At 43.1% G+C, this 16,134-nt stretch overlaps 1 protein-coding gene across 4 annotated transcripts in view; it reads left to right on the plus strand.

The window, feature by feature from the left end:
- CRB1 (crumbs cell polarity complex component 1) overlaps positions 1-13,836 on the plus strand; it is a 212,163-nt gene extending 198,327 nt beyond the window's left edge. For 3 of the 4 annotated variants that reach the window (XM_045048542.1, XM_019821930.3, XM_045048540.1), the window contains one exon: positions 13,041-13,836. In XM_045048542.1, coding sequence (XP_044904477.1) covers positions 13,041-13,256 — 216 coding nt within the window. In that variant the 3' untranslated portion in view covers positions 13,257-13,836. The remainder of the gene's footprint in view (positions 1-13,040) is intronic. The other variant, XM_045048541.1, reaches the window with a different exon arrangement.
- Positions 13,837-16,134: the final 2,298 nt, after the last annotated feature.

A 16,134-nucleotide genomic window follows, 5' to 3' on the forward strand; every position in this document is an offset into this window, starting at 1 on the left:
GTTAGACCTTATTTCTGTCCCTCCAAAAAAGATTGCTTTATATTCCTCATACTAATGTAAACATATCCTTTTCCCCAGTTGTGTTCTTGGACATTTAGGTGAACTGTTAACAAAGTCAAACATAAGGTTTTTCTGTGTGTGTGTGTGTGTGTGTGTGTGTATGTGTTTTAATCTTGCCAATTTAAAAACCTATAGACTTTTACCAAATGGCTTATTTGGAATTTGAAAGCCTGACTCCTGAAAGGATTCTCTATTTCTGAAACTAAATAACTGTTTTAACATACATCCTCACACTGTGAAGATTCCTATCTTTGCTGGTTGTAAGATACCTTGGTGTTTTAAGTTGCCACCAGCTCATAAATTTTAGTAATGTTCACTTGGGATCTGACCAATCTCGGTTTTGCAGGATCTGTCTCTATTTAGACATACCAAGTCTCAAACTATTTTGGACAGAGAAGGCCGTGCAGTGAAAGGACTCCCATTAAAGCATGCTCTGTGTTTTTCATCTTACACAAGACAGACTTTGAAACTGAAAGTCCAATCATTTGATGTAAACAGACAATGACAATCGAAATTGCTACTTCTGAGATTATTTAAGAGAAGGTGCAGGGTGTAGACATCCATCAATGAAACACTGGAAGAAAGGGTTTTTATTTCTGCGTTTGCTTTTTAAAATAAGAATAGAGTAAATGGCACAATAGATTATATAAACAAGGACCTCAATGACAAGCTGTCCAAGTTAAAGTAATATATTTTCCATGGGTGACTTCAAGCCACACTTTATCACCTACACGAGGGGAAGCCAATTTTAGTTTGGTCAATAAAATACAACCTCCAGAGTTGGGCCTGGGACACAGCTGACAGTGTGGCAGAGCCTGGTGATTTGGCATCCACTTCTGCCGGGACACAGCAGGAGCTGGCCCGGCTGCCCATCTGGGGGATGTCGGACGTTTCGGTTCTATTTGACTAATAAACACTCGTGCAGGTATGTCAGGAGGGATGGTGCAGCCGGGCCTTCCTGCTCTGCTAATTCGGTGCAGGTCCGAGGTTTAAGTGGAACTAGGTATTCCAAAGCTGGATTTACTGCAGTCTCACAACTGTTGAAAATTAAACTACATGTGCTGCCAGTTAGGGGTGACTGGGGCATCTCATTATAGGAGGCGATTTTTTTTTCCTGAGGCTGGAATCTTTGCTGAATTACTGAGGGACTTACTTGAATGTAGACTTGGACCAAATAATTTTCTGATAAGTTGGCCATAAATCCTCAGTAAAATAAGCTTGGTGTTCTCAGCATATCTGTTGGCTTTTTGATCATTTTTATGGCTTTCCCTTTGCTGGTCAAATTATCCTTATATGCTCCTACAGCTCCTATGACATGGATTAAGTCAACACAAACCAATAGGCCTTCATTACTTTGGCAACTGGTTTTGATTTGGGGGCTATAAATACGATGACACGGACTCGATTACCTTTGCCAACAGGGGATGTGATAAGCCAGAAGGATGTCAGGGATTCGGCACTCTTTTTCCTGCATAATGTGAATGTGAGTGAATTAGTAGCAGCTTTCTGACCAACTGAAGACAGTTGGGAAGAAGGGAGAACTCTGATAGAGAAAAGAGCCAAAGTACAGCTTTTAGGTCAGGAATGAGGATGCCAGGGAGTCGTGGGGAGGTCCATGAACACCCACCGTGTGCCCGGCACTGTGCGAGGTACTGGAAGCAGGGCTAGGGCCAGATGTACGAGGAAACTAACATTTGATGCAATCCATGAATATCTTAGTGTCTAGTAGGGGAGATAAGACCATCACTGGGAGCAAGATTTACTGGGTAATAAACGCATAGAGAAGAGAGAGATCAACAAGATCTGGAACAGGAGAGGGAGGGGACAGTGGAAGAAGCAACATCTACAAATTTGGGGTTTGGAGGAATGACTTTAAAATATTCTTGTTCCAAGAGGGTTTTTTTTGGGGGGGGGGGAGGTAGGAGAAATTGACACCTAAAGAAAATCAGAAAAAAAATAGTATAATGAGCACATGTATACCCTTCACCCAGCTTCACCAGTTTTTTTTTTTTTTTTTTTAACATTTGGCTATCTTTACCTCTCTGTATATACACACTTTTTTTTTTTTTTTTTTTTTTTTTTTTTTTTTGCTATTTAGGAAGTAGGTTGCAGAATTTAGAAAGATAGGTTGTAATACACTATCACTAAATATTTCGGCAACTGTCTCCAAAGAAAAAGACTTCCTTCTACAACCACACTCCTGGTATCACATTCAAGAAAGTTATCATCCCATGTTCAGGTTTCTCCAATTGTCTCAATACAGTCTTCTATAGACTTTTTTTTTTTTAATTTTTTTTAACGTTTATTTATTTTTGAGACAGAGAGAGACAGAGCATGAATGGGGGAGGGTCAGAGAGAGGGAGACACAGAATCTGAAACAGGCTCCAGGCTCTGAGCGGTCAGCACAGAGCCCGACGTGGGGCTCGAACTCACGAACCGTGAGATCGTGACCTGAGCCGAAGTCGGACGCTTAACCGACTGAGCCACCCAGGCGCCCCACTTTTTTTTTTTTTTTAATTCAGGACGCAAACAATTGCCTTTAGTTGCTAGTTGTCATGTCTTTTTAGTATCTTTTAGTCTCAAAAGTCCATCTGCCATTTAACTCATTTGCTATTCTCTTGCTTTTGAAATGACGTATAAAATCAATTAGCATATTTATCGATCACCTTCTAAAAACTATGCACGATCTGCTCTGTCTCTCTCTGTCTCTCAATAATAAATAAATGTTAAAAAATTAAAAATAAATAAATAAAAACTGCACGATGGCAGAGATGGGGTATAAAGAAACTGAAATATTTTTCTGCCTTACAAACCCCAGGTTGGTAAAGGTCTCTTGGCATAAAAATAGAGAATTAGACATTTGAAGTTGATAGTTTTTAAAAATATGTATGTATTTTTGGGAGAGCGCAAGTGGGGGAGGGGCAGAGAGAGGGGGACAGAGGATAGGAAGTGGGCTTTGCACTGACAGGCAGACAGCAGCGAGCCTGATTGTGGGTTTCGAACTCACCAACCGTGAGATCATGCCTTGAGCCGAAGTTGGTCACTCAACCAACTGAGCCACCCAGGTGCCCCGAAGCTGATACATTTTTAATAAGGGGGTACAAGTCATATGTGCCAGGGAAGAACCAGCAGAGAAAATACATGACACTGCTAATGTGATTCTGGCTCCTAACTCCACTGAGGGAGAGGAAATACAGTTTCGTGGAATGGTGTGTAGGCGGGGTTCCATGCCCAGGTTGGGTAAAGACTTTCCTGACAAATGAGCTGCTACTCCTCATTCTATTTTGCCCCCATGTGTGGCTCTGCATAAGCACTTAGCCCTCCCTAAATCTCCCCAGAGAAGCAGGAAATGTCCTAGCTCCCCAGCCATGCTTCTTGCTCTCTCGACCACTGGATCATGGCGTTTCCTTCTGCCTTAAACACTTTCTTTACCTTATTCTCCCGTTGACTTCCTTTGAGAAACTTGAGGGACATCATGGAGTCTACTTCCTTCCCCGTTTTCTTTTCCCTGTACTCACCTGTAACATAACACCTCTCTTATGGAACTGTGGTTGCTTATATAGCTACCCCAAGCCCCAGGCACTACCACTAAATAGTGGGTTTTTAAAGATAATAACTACGCCTTTGAATCCCTTATGTCCAGGACCTAAGGTCCTGAAACTTTGAAAGAATTCAGTAAAACTTATTTGAGTGAATGAATGCATAAAAAAATGAGGGAATGAATTTCACTACCAGTAACCTTTCTGGGCTGTTATATAGAACTCTTCCTATGACTGAAAAGAATTTAATAATGCGTTAAACAGAGCAATAAGCATTACAAGTGTGGGAGTCAGTAACAATTGATCAGCCCCTTTGTGCAAAGCATTGTACTTTGTATTATTGAAAAGTTGCAGAGGAAATAGATACTCATTCCTTACAGTCCTAAGGGGAGGTATGGAATGTGGCCTAACCCACCACGAGCGATAGCACATTCAAGTGCATGCTACATGCCGTGTGGGCCCAGGTACAGCTCTCCTCACATGTATGGTGAGCCCTGGGTGTTGCTATGTAAGAGACTCTGGGAGTAGAGACACATGGGCTTCTTCGGGAGGCTTTGCAAGTCGCAGAGAAAGTTCCAGTGGTGTTCTAAAAAGAGAAGTAGTGGGCACCGGGGTGGCTCAGTCAGTTGAGCATCCGACTCTTGATTGTGGCTCAGGTCACGATCTCACTGTGTGGTTCTTGAGATCGAGCCCAGCCTCGGGCTCCTCGCTGACAGCTTGGACCCCGTTTGGAATTCTCCCCCTCTCTCTGCCCCTCTCCTGCTCGTGCACCCGCTCGCTCTCTCACTCTCTTTTTCTCAAAATAAATAAGTAAACTTTGAAAATAAGTGAATAAAATAAAAAGAGGAGAAGTGGGATTGGATAGATGGCACGTCTCAACATGAAGATGTGGCATTGGCAGGAGCAGATGATTCCTAGTTGCGAAGGGGTAGAGAGTGTTGCTGGGCAGAATGCAGGGTGCTAGTTAGGCTGTAACTGATGCTGTCCTTCACGAGGAGACAGGGGACGTTAATAAAGGACTTTGACTTAAAACTTAGCCACTTAGGTTTGACACTGGCTAAATTTGCTGCAGTAAACTTCCATCGGGTTCCAAGGCAGCTAAGCAAGGTGATTGATTGATTGATTATTTATTGTTTATAGGCCTGGCTGGATGATGTAGATTGTAAGGGGGGGGGGGGACGCCATGGCTAGAGGAAAGTTTAATTGCCCAGGTAAAAGAAAATTAGGGTATTAACCAGGCTGTGACTGGGGATGCAGAAAAGAGAAATAGAGCAGTAGGGGACTTGGTTCTGAGCAGGTCTGGGTGTGGACTGACGCAGCACTCAAGTGCATCGGGACTGAAAAACTGTAAATGTTAGCAGCTCATGACACTGTGTGATTTACATGCTGAGTCCGTAGTTAACAGCCACTGCTTTCTGGAATGAAGAAAGAAACAGAAGAAAAAGGGAAGGCGAATGTGACTGTCCACTCAGTTTGACTGAGACCAAAAATAGGCCAGGATAAAGTCCAGTGGTTCACGTGACAGAGACAAAAAGAACATTTCATGTGTCCAAAAGGATAACTGGCTGCTGGTTGGATTTTTATTTTAAATCCTCTGTAACAGCCCCTGCTCGTGCCCCCGGATGATAATTTCATCCTGGCTCTAAGAGGCAGGAAAAGGTAAAAACAGATTATTTGTGGCTAATTTCACAAAAAGGAATGGTGTCCAATATCTGGCTTCACGCCCACCTGGCTCCTGGGTTCCGTCGTTCCTTATCTGCCCCACCAGTGTTGGCCAGTAGCACCCCAGGGATGGTACCTACCCTCTAGCGGGAGTGTGAGAGCGGGCCCCTTCAGTTCCTCGGTCAGACACATGCTAAGGTTTGCATTTGGTAAGAACCCCAAGAGGGAGAAGTTCTGTGCAGACGAAATCTCCAGCTCACTGCGTGCAGCTGGACAAGCTCTTCAGCTTTTAACCCCCTTCTGTCAAATGGCACGCATTGCAGTGTCTCTGTGGGACACTGTGGGACACACTCCCCAGGCACTGGGGAGACAGATGGGAGCAAAGAAGACAAGCACGTGCACCTTGATGGAGCTTCCACTCTAGTGAGGGAGACACACATGAACTACCTAGCTGTCACAAGGCATTATGTGATGATGGAGAGAAAATAAAGCTGATTGCAAATAGAGGGTGATGGGGAAGGCCTCCCTGAGAAAGCGACAGGAAATGATCATCTCCCCCCCCCCCCCCCCCCCACACACAAGTTGGGTTAAGAGAATTAAAATGGTTTCTGTGTGCACATCTGGTAAACCCCTGACCCAGGGCCGGCAGAAATGGTAGCTATTATCTGTAAACAATAAACTTACAAAAAAACACAATAAAACCTTGACTTTGGGCTGTTGGGATTTAGGTCTTGTATGAGACAGAGAGGGAGAGAGAGAGAGGGAGGGAGAGAGAAGTGTTATTCTTAAAGCCTGTGTTCCTAGAAAAACAATTCTATTACTTATACCACCCGCCTAAGGAGAGAAAAATATGAAAGCAATGTCTCCAAACTTACAACTGCCTCTCTGCCCCTGCCTAAAATCTGACGTCTTAAGCAAGAAAGAGGTTTGAGGCATCAGAGCAAGAATTAGAGACCCCGTGCCTCAACCAGCAGGGCCAGAGTTTCATCCACCTAGAGTATTTCTCACCAGCATTGTGTTTGTACAGAGTACGTGCTTGATAATTATTTGTTGAATGCAGGAATAAATGTGTCCTTTTGTGATCAATGTCACAGCGCATTTCACAGCTCAGAAAAATTGAGCTCTTTCTCTGAAGGTCCACAGGAGGACCCGTGCCGTGCTTGGGCTAAGGCATAAAAGACGTTGATGCTTTCAAGTAGAGCTAGAACATCAAACGTGCAGCCTTATGCTGGATCCAGTTCCGGTTTCTCATTTATCTCCCATGTATCCACACCAAATGTCCACAGTAGCTACTCCAGACTTTTCAACGGACGGGGTATGGAAATCACTTGGGAAGGTTCCCAGGATAGCACCTTCCAGTGCTGTGGTTGGCTGAACTCTCCTCTCAGCCTGGTTTTTCCATCCGCAGACTCTGGTGACAACTCCAATCAGTATGGTCCATAAGGAGTGTGATTACTTGCTGAGAATTAATGAGAAAGACCTTATACAGGATTCCTTTCTCTAGTGAGGGGCTTCACACGCCAAGGGCAATCTTCCACAGTCCTTGGAGGGAGCTGGGGCTCACCATTGTTCTGTCCCCAAGCAATCCCAGGGAGAACATGAGTGTTTCTGGGAGCAGCAGAGCAGAGGAGACAGGGCAATGCCAAGGGGAGAAATGCTACTCGGCTTGCAGTTTGGACACTCTGCCCCTCCTCGGTGCCCTGCCACCTGCCTGCCTGCCACTTTGAGGGAAAGGTCAGTCACTCTGTGATGTCTACACTTTCTTCAATCACTAAGCCTTTTATTCAGGGAAAGGAGCGTCTGACTGAATCACCCCCTCATTGTTCCAGGACACTTTCTAAGTCCTCTCTTGGCTTTTCCAGGACCCTAGTTCCCCCCTTACAACTGTAAAGTGGACAGTGCATGTATTTATGGTTGAAAATTGGCTGCTGTAGCGAGTTTAATTTTAAAAACAGAGTTCTGGCATATATTCAATATTACTATGGAAATGACTGTTTCTAGCATTTCACTGATAAGCGATAAAGTTCAAGGACTCAAGTCTGTGTGGGAGGTTTCTCACATCCACCAAATTGAAGACCTACTTGTTGCAATAATATTTAATAGGAACTGCTCTCCTCAGTCTTACATATGGAATGTTCTTCTCTCTCTCTCTCTCTCTCTCTCTCTCTCTCGTGTGTCTGTAAATTTGTGGGATAAGAGTTAAAGACATGTCCTCACTTTGCTTTGGCTATATAGATAGGAGATAACTATTATAACTGGCTTTAAAAAAACACATCTTTAAAGTAATTTTTACATTAATCACAGATTCTCATAATAGTACATAATGGTCTTACTTGGCTACTCATGTAACACAAAACACACACCACAAACCAGTTTCAAAAACTCACATATTGAAGTTGGAATGTAACCCATGATCCAACAGGCACATTCAAACATTTTAATTTCCCATCTTAAATTGCCTCCATGTATGTTTACATAATCTATATAATCGAGTTCCAGGAAGGATCTGAAGCAGTTCACACCCCTATAGTGTTTTCCAGGAGCCAGTTTTAAGCCGCAAGCATCACCACTGTTTAACCACAAACCTACTTTTGCTGATTTTTATGGAACCCAGGCCTGAGAGAAAGAAGTTCGAACAGGTGGTAACTGTCACATCGGTCCTTGACTGTCCTCACTCGAAGTCAAAGCTTTAATGTTTTCGCTTGGAAATGTGAGGTTGAGTTTCCCTGGGAAATTCTAGAATGCTTCATCTTTTTCCCAGGCTCCTTCCAATGTGTGTATTGTTCTCACATTCTTCCAAATGCTCTCACCAGCCCTAAATATTGTGACAGGCAGATCCTGAGGCTGAGGACAGAAATGGTCTCATTTCTTACTCTTTCCAGGCAGGCCAGCTCATTTTGTGTTTTCAAAATTAGGTGAGCTGTTCAGCAGTCGATCAGTGAGGGCCCAGTGGATCCCCATGGGCCAGATTGCACAGCCTTCTGCCGGCTCCCCATCAGCACCCCGGAGCTCGGCCTGGGTGCTGACATTTCACAACGGTTTGTGGACGGGAGGAGTCCTGAAACCCGAGCAGGACCAGGGAAACCAGCCTGGGAAGGGTCACTCTGGGTAATAATAAATAAACAAGATTCCCCACAAAGAATGAGTTCTCCTTCTGCGTCCACGCCCTGTGAGCAGCTCTCTGCGTGCCTGAATGCTACAGTACAGAACAATTCGAAGACCTGGTAATTCCTGTCCCCACTCTACAGGTGGGGACACTTAGCATATAGATGTATGCCACACCAGTGGCCACACTGCATTTAAACCCATTTTGGTTTGTTAGCAAGTTCCTGTTGTGTCTGGTCTTACTTCAGAAGAAACACAGTATCAAATTCCTTTTCAAGAATTAAAAAAAACACACACACAAAAGCCAAAAACGTATGGTTCCAGCATATTCCAGCATACTCTCAAGTGGGAAGAATCAAAATAAGGTTTGACAGTTTCACCTTAGAATTCCAGAGTGTCACCTTGCCTTGGGTCATATGTAGGCCACAACCAGTCAGTGTTTCAGAATGAATCCTCTCTGGGGGAAGAAAAAGAAAAAGAAAAAAAGAACACTTCTTTATTTTATTCTGCAAATACAGAATGTAAAGTAATTCCAGTTTAAATTATCACATATAAAATATACATTTAAAAAGGATATTAACATGATCACTGAATACAGATTGCATCATGTCATTAACCAAAGAACCTTCCATGAAATGTGTAATTAATTAGGGGTAGGTCTTTTCAGAACAAGGTTTTTCACAGGTGCAGTGTGAGCGCACAGCCCATCGGGGCAGGTCTGGCCTGACATCCGTGCTGCCTTTTCAGGACAGTCCGGCACCTGGAGGCCCCCGTCAGCTCGTGTGTCAGTCACAGCAGCCTCAGTTATCAAAAGACCCATTGCAGTGCTGTATATTTTAAGCACAGTTGAAGAATAGCTGGGCAAAAAAGGGCCTTTCAAGCATGGGAATTCAAAAGCAAAGGGCCCTCAAGAGGCGATTTCAAAACCCTACTCATTCAGCTTTATTCCAAAGCTTAATGACATGCTCTATTTGATATAGTTAGGCGAACTGTTTCATCAAAACCTTTATCCGGAGCTTGGAATTGCAATATTAGGTTTGTAGGTTGGCTCCCTTGGCCATACTGCAAGGTACTGTGGAGTGCTGGTTTACCTTTGACAAGTACATAGAACCGGCGAGGTTGATAAATGACATAGGAAAGGCCACTCTTATTTTTATGTGTTGAGAACTTACCATAGGCCATGCTTTGTGTCTTTTGCATTCAGTTTCTTTCCTTATTCCCACCCTTTGACATATAATCTCCAATTTTATAGGTGGTGCAGATGAGTCTCTGAGAGGCGAAGTGACTGGCGAGTGTTCACACACACTGAGCCTTAAGCGCGGGACATGCCTCTCTAAGCTGGAGCCTTAACCATGCGTCCCATAGCAGGTGGTGACAGGCATCTCAAGCCTTGAATTTGTGCTTGCGTTCTTACATTTCTGAGAACAGTGAAGCCACTGTGGACAAGGGTCTTTGCTTCCTTGTGGGTCACAAGGTATGTGAGGTAGATCAGCCCTCTGGTTCAGCCAGAACTGTGGTTCTCACAAGGCCTCAGGCTACGCCCCATAATTCCCTCCCCCTCTTTCCCTGCAAGGCAGCAGATGAGAGGATCTCGGTTGCTTTCACTTCCCCAGTGTAATCAGACTTGGGGTGAATGAGAAGGGCCCAGAAAAGTTCATACAAGAGAAGCAAATCAAAAGCCTTGTCTCTTCTCTGCTTGGGTGTAGACACTCCCAACTCACTCATTTCCTCCTGAAGATGACACAATTTACCAGACAGATTAAGATTAAGCCAACATCCAGGAACAAGAGTGTACATTATCTCAAGTTCCCTACATAATACCAAGGGTTTTTGCTGGTTGGGTTCTGTCTTTCTCAGACTTTTGACCTTTCAAGGCCAAGTCTATGGCTCTAGTCATGTTTCCCAGCACATGGTTATCTTTGCAGACAAAAGCTGTAAGGACTCACAAAAGGATGGCCACACAGTATGGCAGGAGAACTTGCCCTGTAGTGGAGGTAAACTATTTTGCTCAAAAACTAGGCTTCTGGGGGTGCTTGGGTGGCTCCGTCAGTTAAGCGTCACATCGGCTCAGGTCGTGGTCTCCCAGTTTGTGGGTTCTATGCCCCATGTCGGGCTCTGTGCTGACAACTCGGAGCCTGGAGCCTGGAGCCTGGAGCCTGCTTCGGATTCTGTGTCTCCCTCTCTCTCTGCCCCTCCCCCGCTCACACTCTGTCTCTCAAAAATAAATAAATGTTAAAAAAAATTTAAAAACAACCACAACAAAACTAGACTCCTGTGGTTTTGAATTCTCTATAGACTTTACTCCTAAGCTCTTATTTTTTTTTTTTTAATTTTTTTTTCAACGTTTATTTATTTTTGGGACAGAGAGAGACAGAGCATGAACGGGGGAGGGGCAGAGAGAGAGGGAGACACAGAATCGGAAACAGGCTCCAGGCTCTGAGCCATCAGCCCAGAGCCCGACGCGGGGCTCGAACCCACGGACCGCGAGATCGTGACCTGGCTGAAGTCGGACGCTTAACCGACTGCGCCACCCAGGCGCCCCACTCCTAAGCTCTTATAACCCAGAGTTTTTTTTGGAGCAATGTGAAAAGTGGAAAGAGGAGACGAATTATTTGTATCTGTTAGCACCACATGCCTGAATGTTTGCCAGGCACCAAAACTAGCTTTTTCAAACTGAACTCATAGTCTTCCTGCACAAAACTGTTCTCTCCTCCTGTGTACCCCGTCACAGTTGAGGATCTCCCATTCACGCAACCATCTAATGTGGAATCACCAGCCATCCTTATCACTCCTCTGCTGCTGCCCAGCCTTGCACAATCTAAGAGGGAGCCACTCTACCTCGAAAGTCTCCCTCAACCATTTTTCTCCTTCAATTCTCATTCCATTGGTAAATCTAGACCTAGGTCATGGCTTGTCATGACTTATAAGATACACTCCTATTTTATCTATCTCCATCTTCTCCCCCACCGTCACCATGACCATCCATCACCCTGTAACCAGAACCAGATTAATAAAACACGGATCGGATCACATCATTCTACTGCTTAAACTCCTTCGGTGCCCCCCACCCCCCACTGACAAGAAACTTGTTTCTTGTAAGATTAACCTACTTTATAGTTCTCTTACCAACTTTAAAATCTTTTCCCAATTCAAACACACATTCTTGGACAATGTCTTTGGTCACATTGGATTTCTTACCCTTGCCCCAAACTCTAAGGACTTTTATGTCCCTTTGCCCTTCTTATTTCAAATTGTTTTGTCCAAGCAGAATTTCCTGCTTCAAATATTTGAATGCCTTCTCACCTTTCAAAGCATAATCACATGCTTCATTCCAATATTCCTCCAACTACACCCCAATAGAGTTCATTTATGACACTATCATAACCTGTATTTATATTGTATTATGAGCATTTGTTGAGCATTTGTGCATATGTGTGTGTGTGTGTGTGTCCCCTTGCCTTCTCCCATCACCAGAACCTGAGCTCCAGATCCCAAACTTCGAATTCTCTTTGTATTTTTATTTCCTAGCTCAATAAAAGGTTCACAGTAGATGGTCCATAAATATTGTTGAATGAACAAACGAGCTAGTGAACCCCATTTGAGCAGGAATGACATTCAGTACAGCTAAGACAACACTGTGAAGATGTACAATATTATATTAATTGTATGATAGTTGAAACTCAGGCACAGTGAACCAAAAAAGGCTAAGAAGACTGAAGATATTTAAAATTCCCTAGGAGGTTCAAATAAACAAAGGCTCCATATGTAACAGTAGCTTGGTCTGGTAACGGGGTGGGGGGTGGGGGGCGGTGGGTCACAGAGAAAGCTAAATGAAAAGCTAAACTTGTGTAACGCTGCTTTTACTGACAGGCATATTTCTTTGAAAATCAGTTAAAAAATTCATATACTGACTGCTTCCTACCCGTCATATTGCTCTGCAACTAAATCACAGCCTCGGGTTACCGACTGCTAAAAAGTGTTTGGCAAACACAGTGGAATGAACATTAAACACACCCCTGTGTACAAGTAACACCCCCGAGAGCCCCGGATCCAGCGCCTCCTGACAGGGCTCTACGCGCAGTTTTCTGTTTCTAGGTGTTTGGTTCCACATCGAGCTCATGTGTTTTTACAACCATTCAATTGTCACATCGAATCCAAATCAAAGTGACGACTGGTAACTGCCTGCAAGACTAGCACATTGCAGTTCCTCCTCTGTCTCGGGGTCTTTCCCATGAGACCCAACTGATTTAATTTGCTTCTTTTCCCCAAAAAGGCTGTGAAACTATTCTTTCGATCCAAAACCAGAGCTTCTGGCAAGGGAGGGAAGATACTATGAATGTTTGTATAGCTATAGAATGACTACAAATATACGTGTGGATATCTTTTGCCTTTGGTGTCCTACGAATGATCTCAGTCACAGACATTAAGAAGCAGAATAAATAGAGGAGGTATTTCATGCCACACTTTCTGACTCTAGACCTTAGGTGTTACATATATAGTCATTTTCACAGGACCTGGGAATAAGAAAATCTGACTTCCCTTTAGTACCTTGGTCTTTTTACAGAACTGAGTGGCACCAGCATTCTGGTTGGTTTTCATTCCAGGGTGGTTCCATCACTCTGAACACTTACCTCTTCTCTATCATTCACATCACAATTATTTCAATCCTTCCAGTTGGCAGATGACCTGGTCTCGGACATTTTCACCGCCGTCGGCTCAGTGATGTCAGCCTTGTTGTTGATCCTCTTTCTGGCGGTGGTTGCTTCCGTTATTGCCTCCAACAAAAGGGCAACTCAGGGAACCTACAGCCCCAGCCGTCAGGAAAAGGAAGGCTCTCGAGTGGAAATGTGGAGCATGATGCCACCCCCTGCAGTGGAGAGACTGATTTAGGAGCATCTGTCTCCTCGAGAAAGAGATCTACACACTCGTGAACGTGATGACTGTATCTGAGCGTCTTTCCGACATACCTGAACATATCAATCTACAACTGGGGTCTCATTGAAACAGTGGGAAAGATTCCTCTGGCCACCTTAAAGACTTTCATGGTGGCTCAACCTGACATCATTGTTTTATTATATTAACCAGTGACAGAGCAATGTTTTCGTGCCAGTGATCTCAGCCTCATAATTAGCAAAAGTATCTTCCAGAGCAGTGTCTTCTGGGAAAAGCTCCAGTCACTTAGTGTCTGGATAGTTAAGTGCCTATCACTTAAACTTTTTACCCCTTACATCCTGGGGACACCTTCCTTAGTTTGCTCATTAGCTGGAAACCGCATTTTTTTAACACAAAAATGACAAAATACATTTCTCACTCTTCCTATCCTATGGTGAAAGATTTTAGTTGTATGTATACCTACGATGAGATGTATACTTTTCCCCTTTAATCATGGGTTCAAGAAAGCCATGGGAATAACCTATGTTTAAAAAGTGACCCAACGTCAGCTAATAAAAATGGAAGTGTGGCTAATCTCCTTTCTGAGTTGTTTGTTTGTTTGTTGGTTTTTTTTTTTTTTTTTTTTTTGCATTTTGTGATACTACATGTGACACAAAGTAGCCTCAAGGTGCATTTGAAGAATCCTCTTGTGAATTAGATCTTTTAACTAGATCATATCAAGCATTACTTTTGAAGTCATGGCTCTCTATAAGGGATAGCTGAAGGTCAACACACTTCCCTAGACAGAAAACAAGATAAGAGGAAAACACGAATTCTCAAACCTAAAAGATCAAGCTTTTTCCTTCCACCTGTTCTTTGATAAGTCAGAGTCAGCGTCAAATAGTGACATTGTCTACAGGTAAGAAAGAACCCCAAAGGGAGGTGTATGCACTTTAAGGGGTACGTGTGTAAGACTATCTGTGGGGTATGGAGGGAAAATACTAGGCCTTTTATTTCTCTATATATTTTTCCCTGACGATTTGGTTAGAATTTTATGTATGTTTTGAAATTAAAACATTAAAGGAGCATATAGATAACAGTTTGTATGTAGTAAAATAGCATATAAATAAAAGTTATAATAAACATGTTTATTTCCATATATATATTTATATTTATCTGGGGTATATGCTCAAAAAATTTAATAACATGAATATTTTAAAATCTGCTCTAGAGCAATCCATCCTTCTCAGCTACTGAAGGACATCATTCCAGAAATTGCCCCTCTCTCTTCCACATCATGTTTTTCCACTGAGCTGGATCATTCCTGTAGCACCAAACATGCTGTCATATTTCCTATTATATAAAATTCTCTCCTGCAGCCCACTTCAGTTACCATACTATTCCTCCCCATTTCTTTTAGCAAAATATCCCCAAAAGAATTTTCTAGACTCTCTGCCTCTCCTTCCTTTCACCTCATTCTCTCTTGAACTCAGACTAAATTGGCTTTTGTCTGCAGCCCCCTCCATGAAATAGTTCATGTCAGGGGGGTCGCTGATGACGGCCACATCGCCAAATACGGTGGTCCCTCCTTAGTCCTCGCTAACCTGAGCTCTCAGCAGCCTTTGAAACAATTGCCATTGTCTTCAAGTACTTTCCACCCAACAAGACACCATTTCTTCTTGATTTTCCTCTTACCTCACTGTCCAGCTTTTCTCTGTCTTTTTTCTTTTCTTTCTTTCTTCTTTCTTTCTTTCTTTCTTTCTTTCTTTCTTTCTTTCTTTCTTAGAGAGAGAGCATGTGTCTGCTCTCAAGCAGGGAAGAGGAAGAGGGAGAGGGAGAGAGAGAATCTTAGGCAGGCTTGACATCCAGTGCAGAGCCTGATATGGGGCTTGATGCAGGACTCGATCTCATGACCGTGAGATCATGATCTGAGCTAAAATCAAGAGTCAGGCACTTAACCAACGGAGCCACCCAGGCACCCCTCTCTGTCTTTTTTGATCATTTCCCCTCATCTCCCTGACCTCTGCTTTATCACAACAAATCACATATTTTTTTGCTATTTCCCCTGACTAGAATTTAAATTACATGATGACAAGAAGTGTTGTTTTTTGTTTTTTTTTTTTTAATTTCACTGCAGCATATTCTACCTAGAACAGGCCTACAACACCATAAATATTTTCTGCATAAATGAACAAATAATGAATGACTGGTGTACAAATTTGTACCTGGTACCAGAAAATCCCAGAGTGGCTCAGTCGGTTGAGCATCTGACTTTGGCTCAGGTCATGATCTCACAGCTCATGAGTTCAAGCCCGCGTCGGGCTCTGACAGCTCGGAGCCTGGAATCTGCTTCGGATTCTGTGTCTCCCTCTCTCTCTCTGTCCCTAACCCACTCACATTCTGTCTCTGTCTCTCTCAAAAATAAATAAACATTAAAAACAATTTAACAACTTCTTAATAGAAGTTTACATGGGAAGGATAAAAAGAGTTCTTGCTTAAAGGAAAAAAAAGTAGTTGAGTTTAAAAAACTACCAACTAAAAAAAAAAAATCAGAGTAGAAGTTGGTCCTATTGGGATTAACACAGGTAAGAAGAAAAAGATCACAGTCAATGGTAATATTTTAAGTTTAAAAAAGACGTCTAGTTAATCTGGCTATTCACCCTCTTACCGTGTCCAGTTTAGGGATTTGGGCAGGAAAACACATTCAAATATATGCATGAATGAATGCATGCAGGCATGAATAAGTGAATTGTTCCATGTGGATGCTCCAAACACAGGAGGTAATTTACAGGCTGGCCCTGCAAGCCAAATCTCTACATCTTTGAACAAGCTTATGCAGGAATGCTTCAAAATTAGCCCCAAGGAGTATTTATTCTGAAGTATCTTTAACAAGATA

The sequence above is a fragment of the Felis catus genome, chromosome F1 (genome assembly GCF_018350175.1).
Source record: "Felis catus isolate Fca126 chromosome F1, F.catus_Fca126_mat1.0, whole genome shotgun sequence".
Lineage (NCBI taxonomy): Eukaryota > Metazoa > Chordata > Mammalia > Carnivora > Felidae > Felis > Felis catus.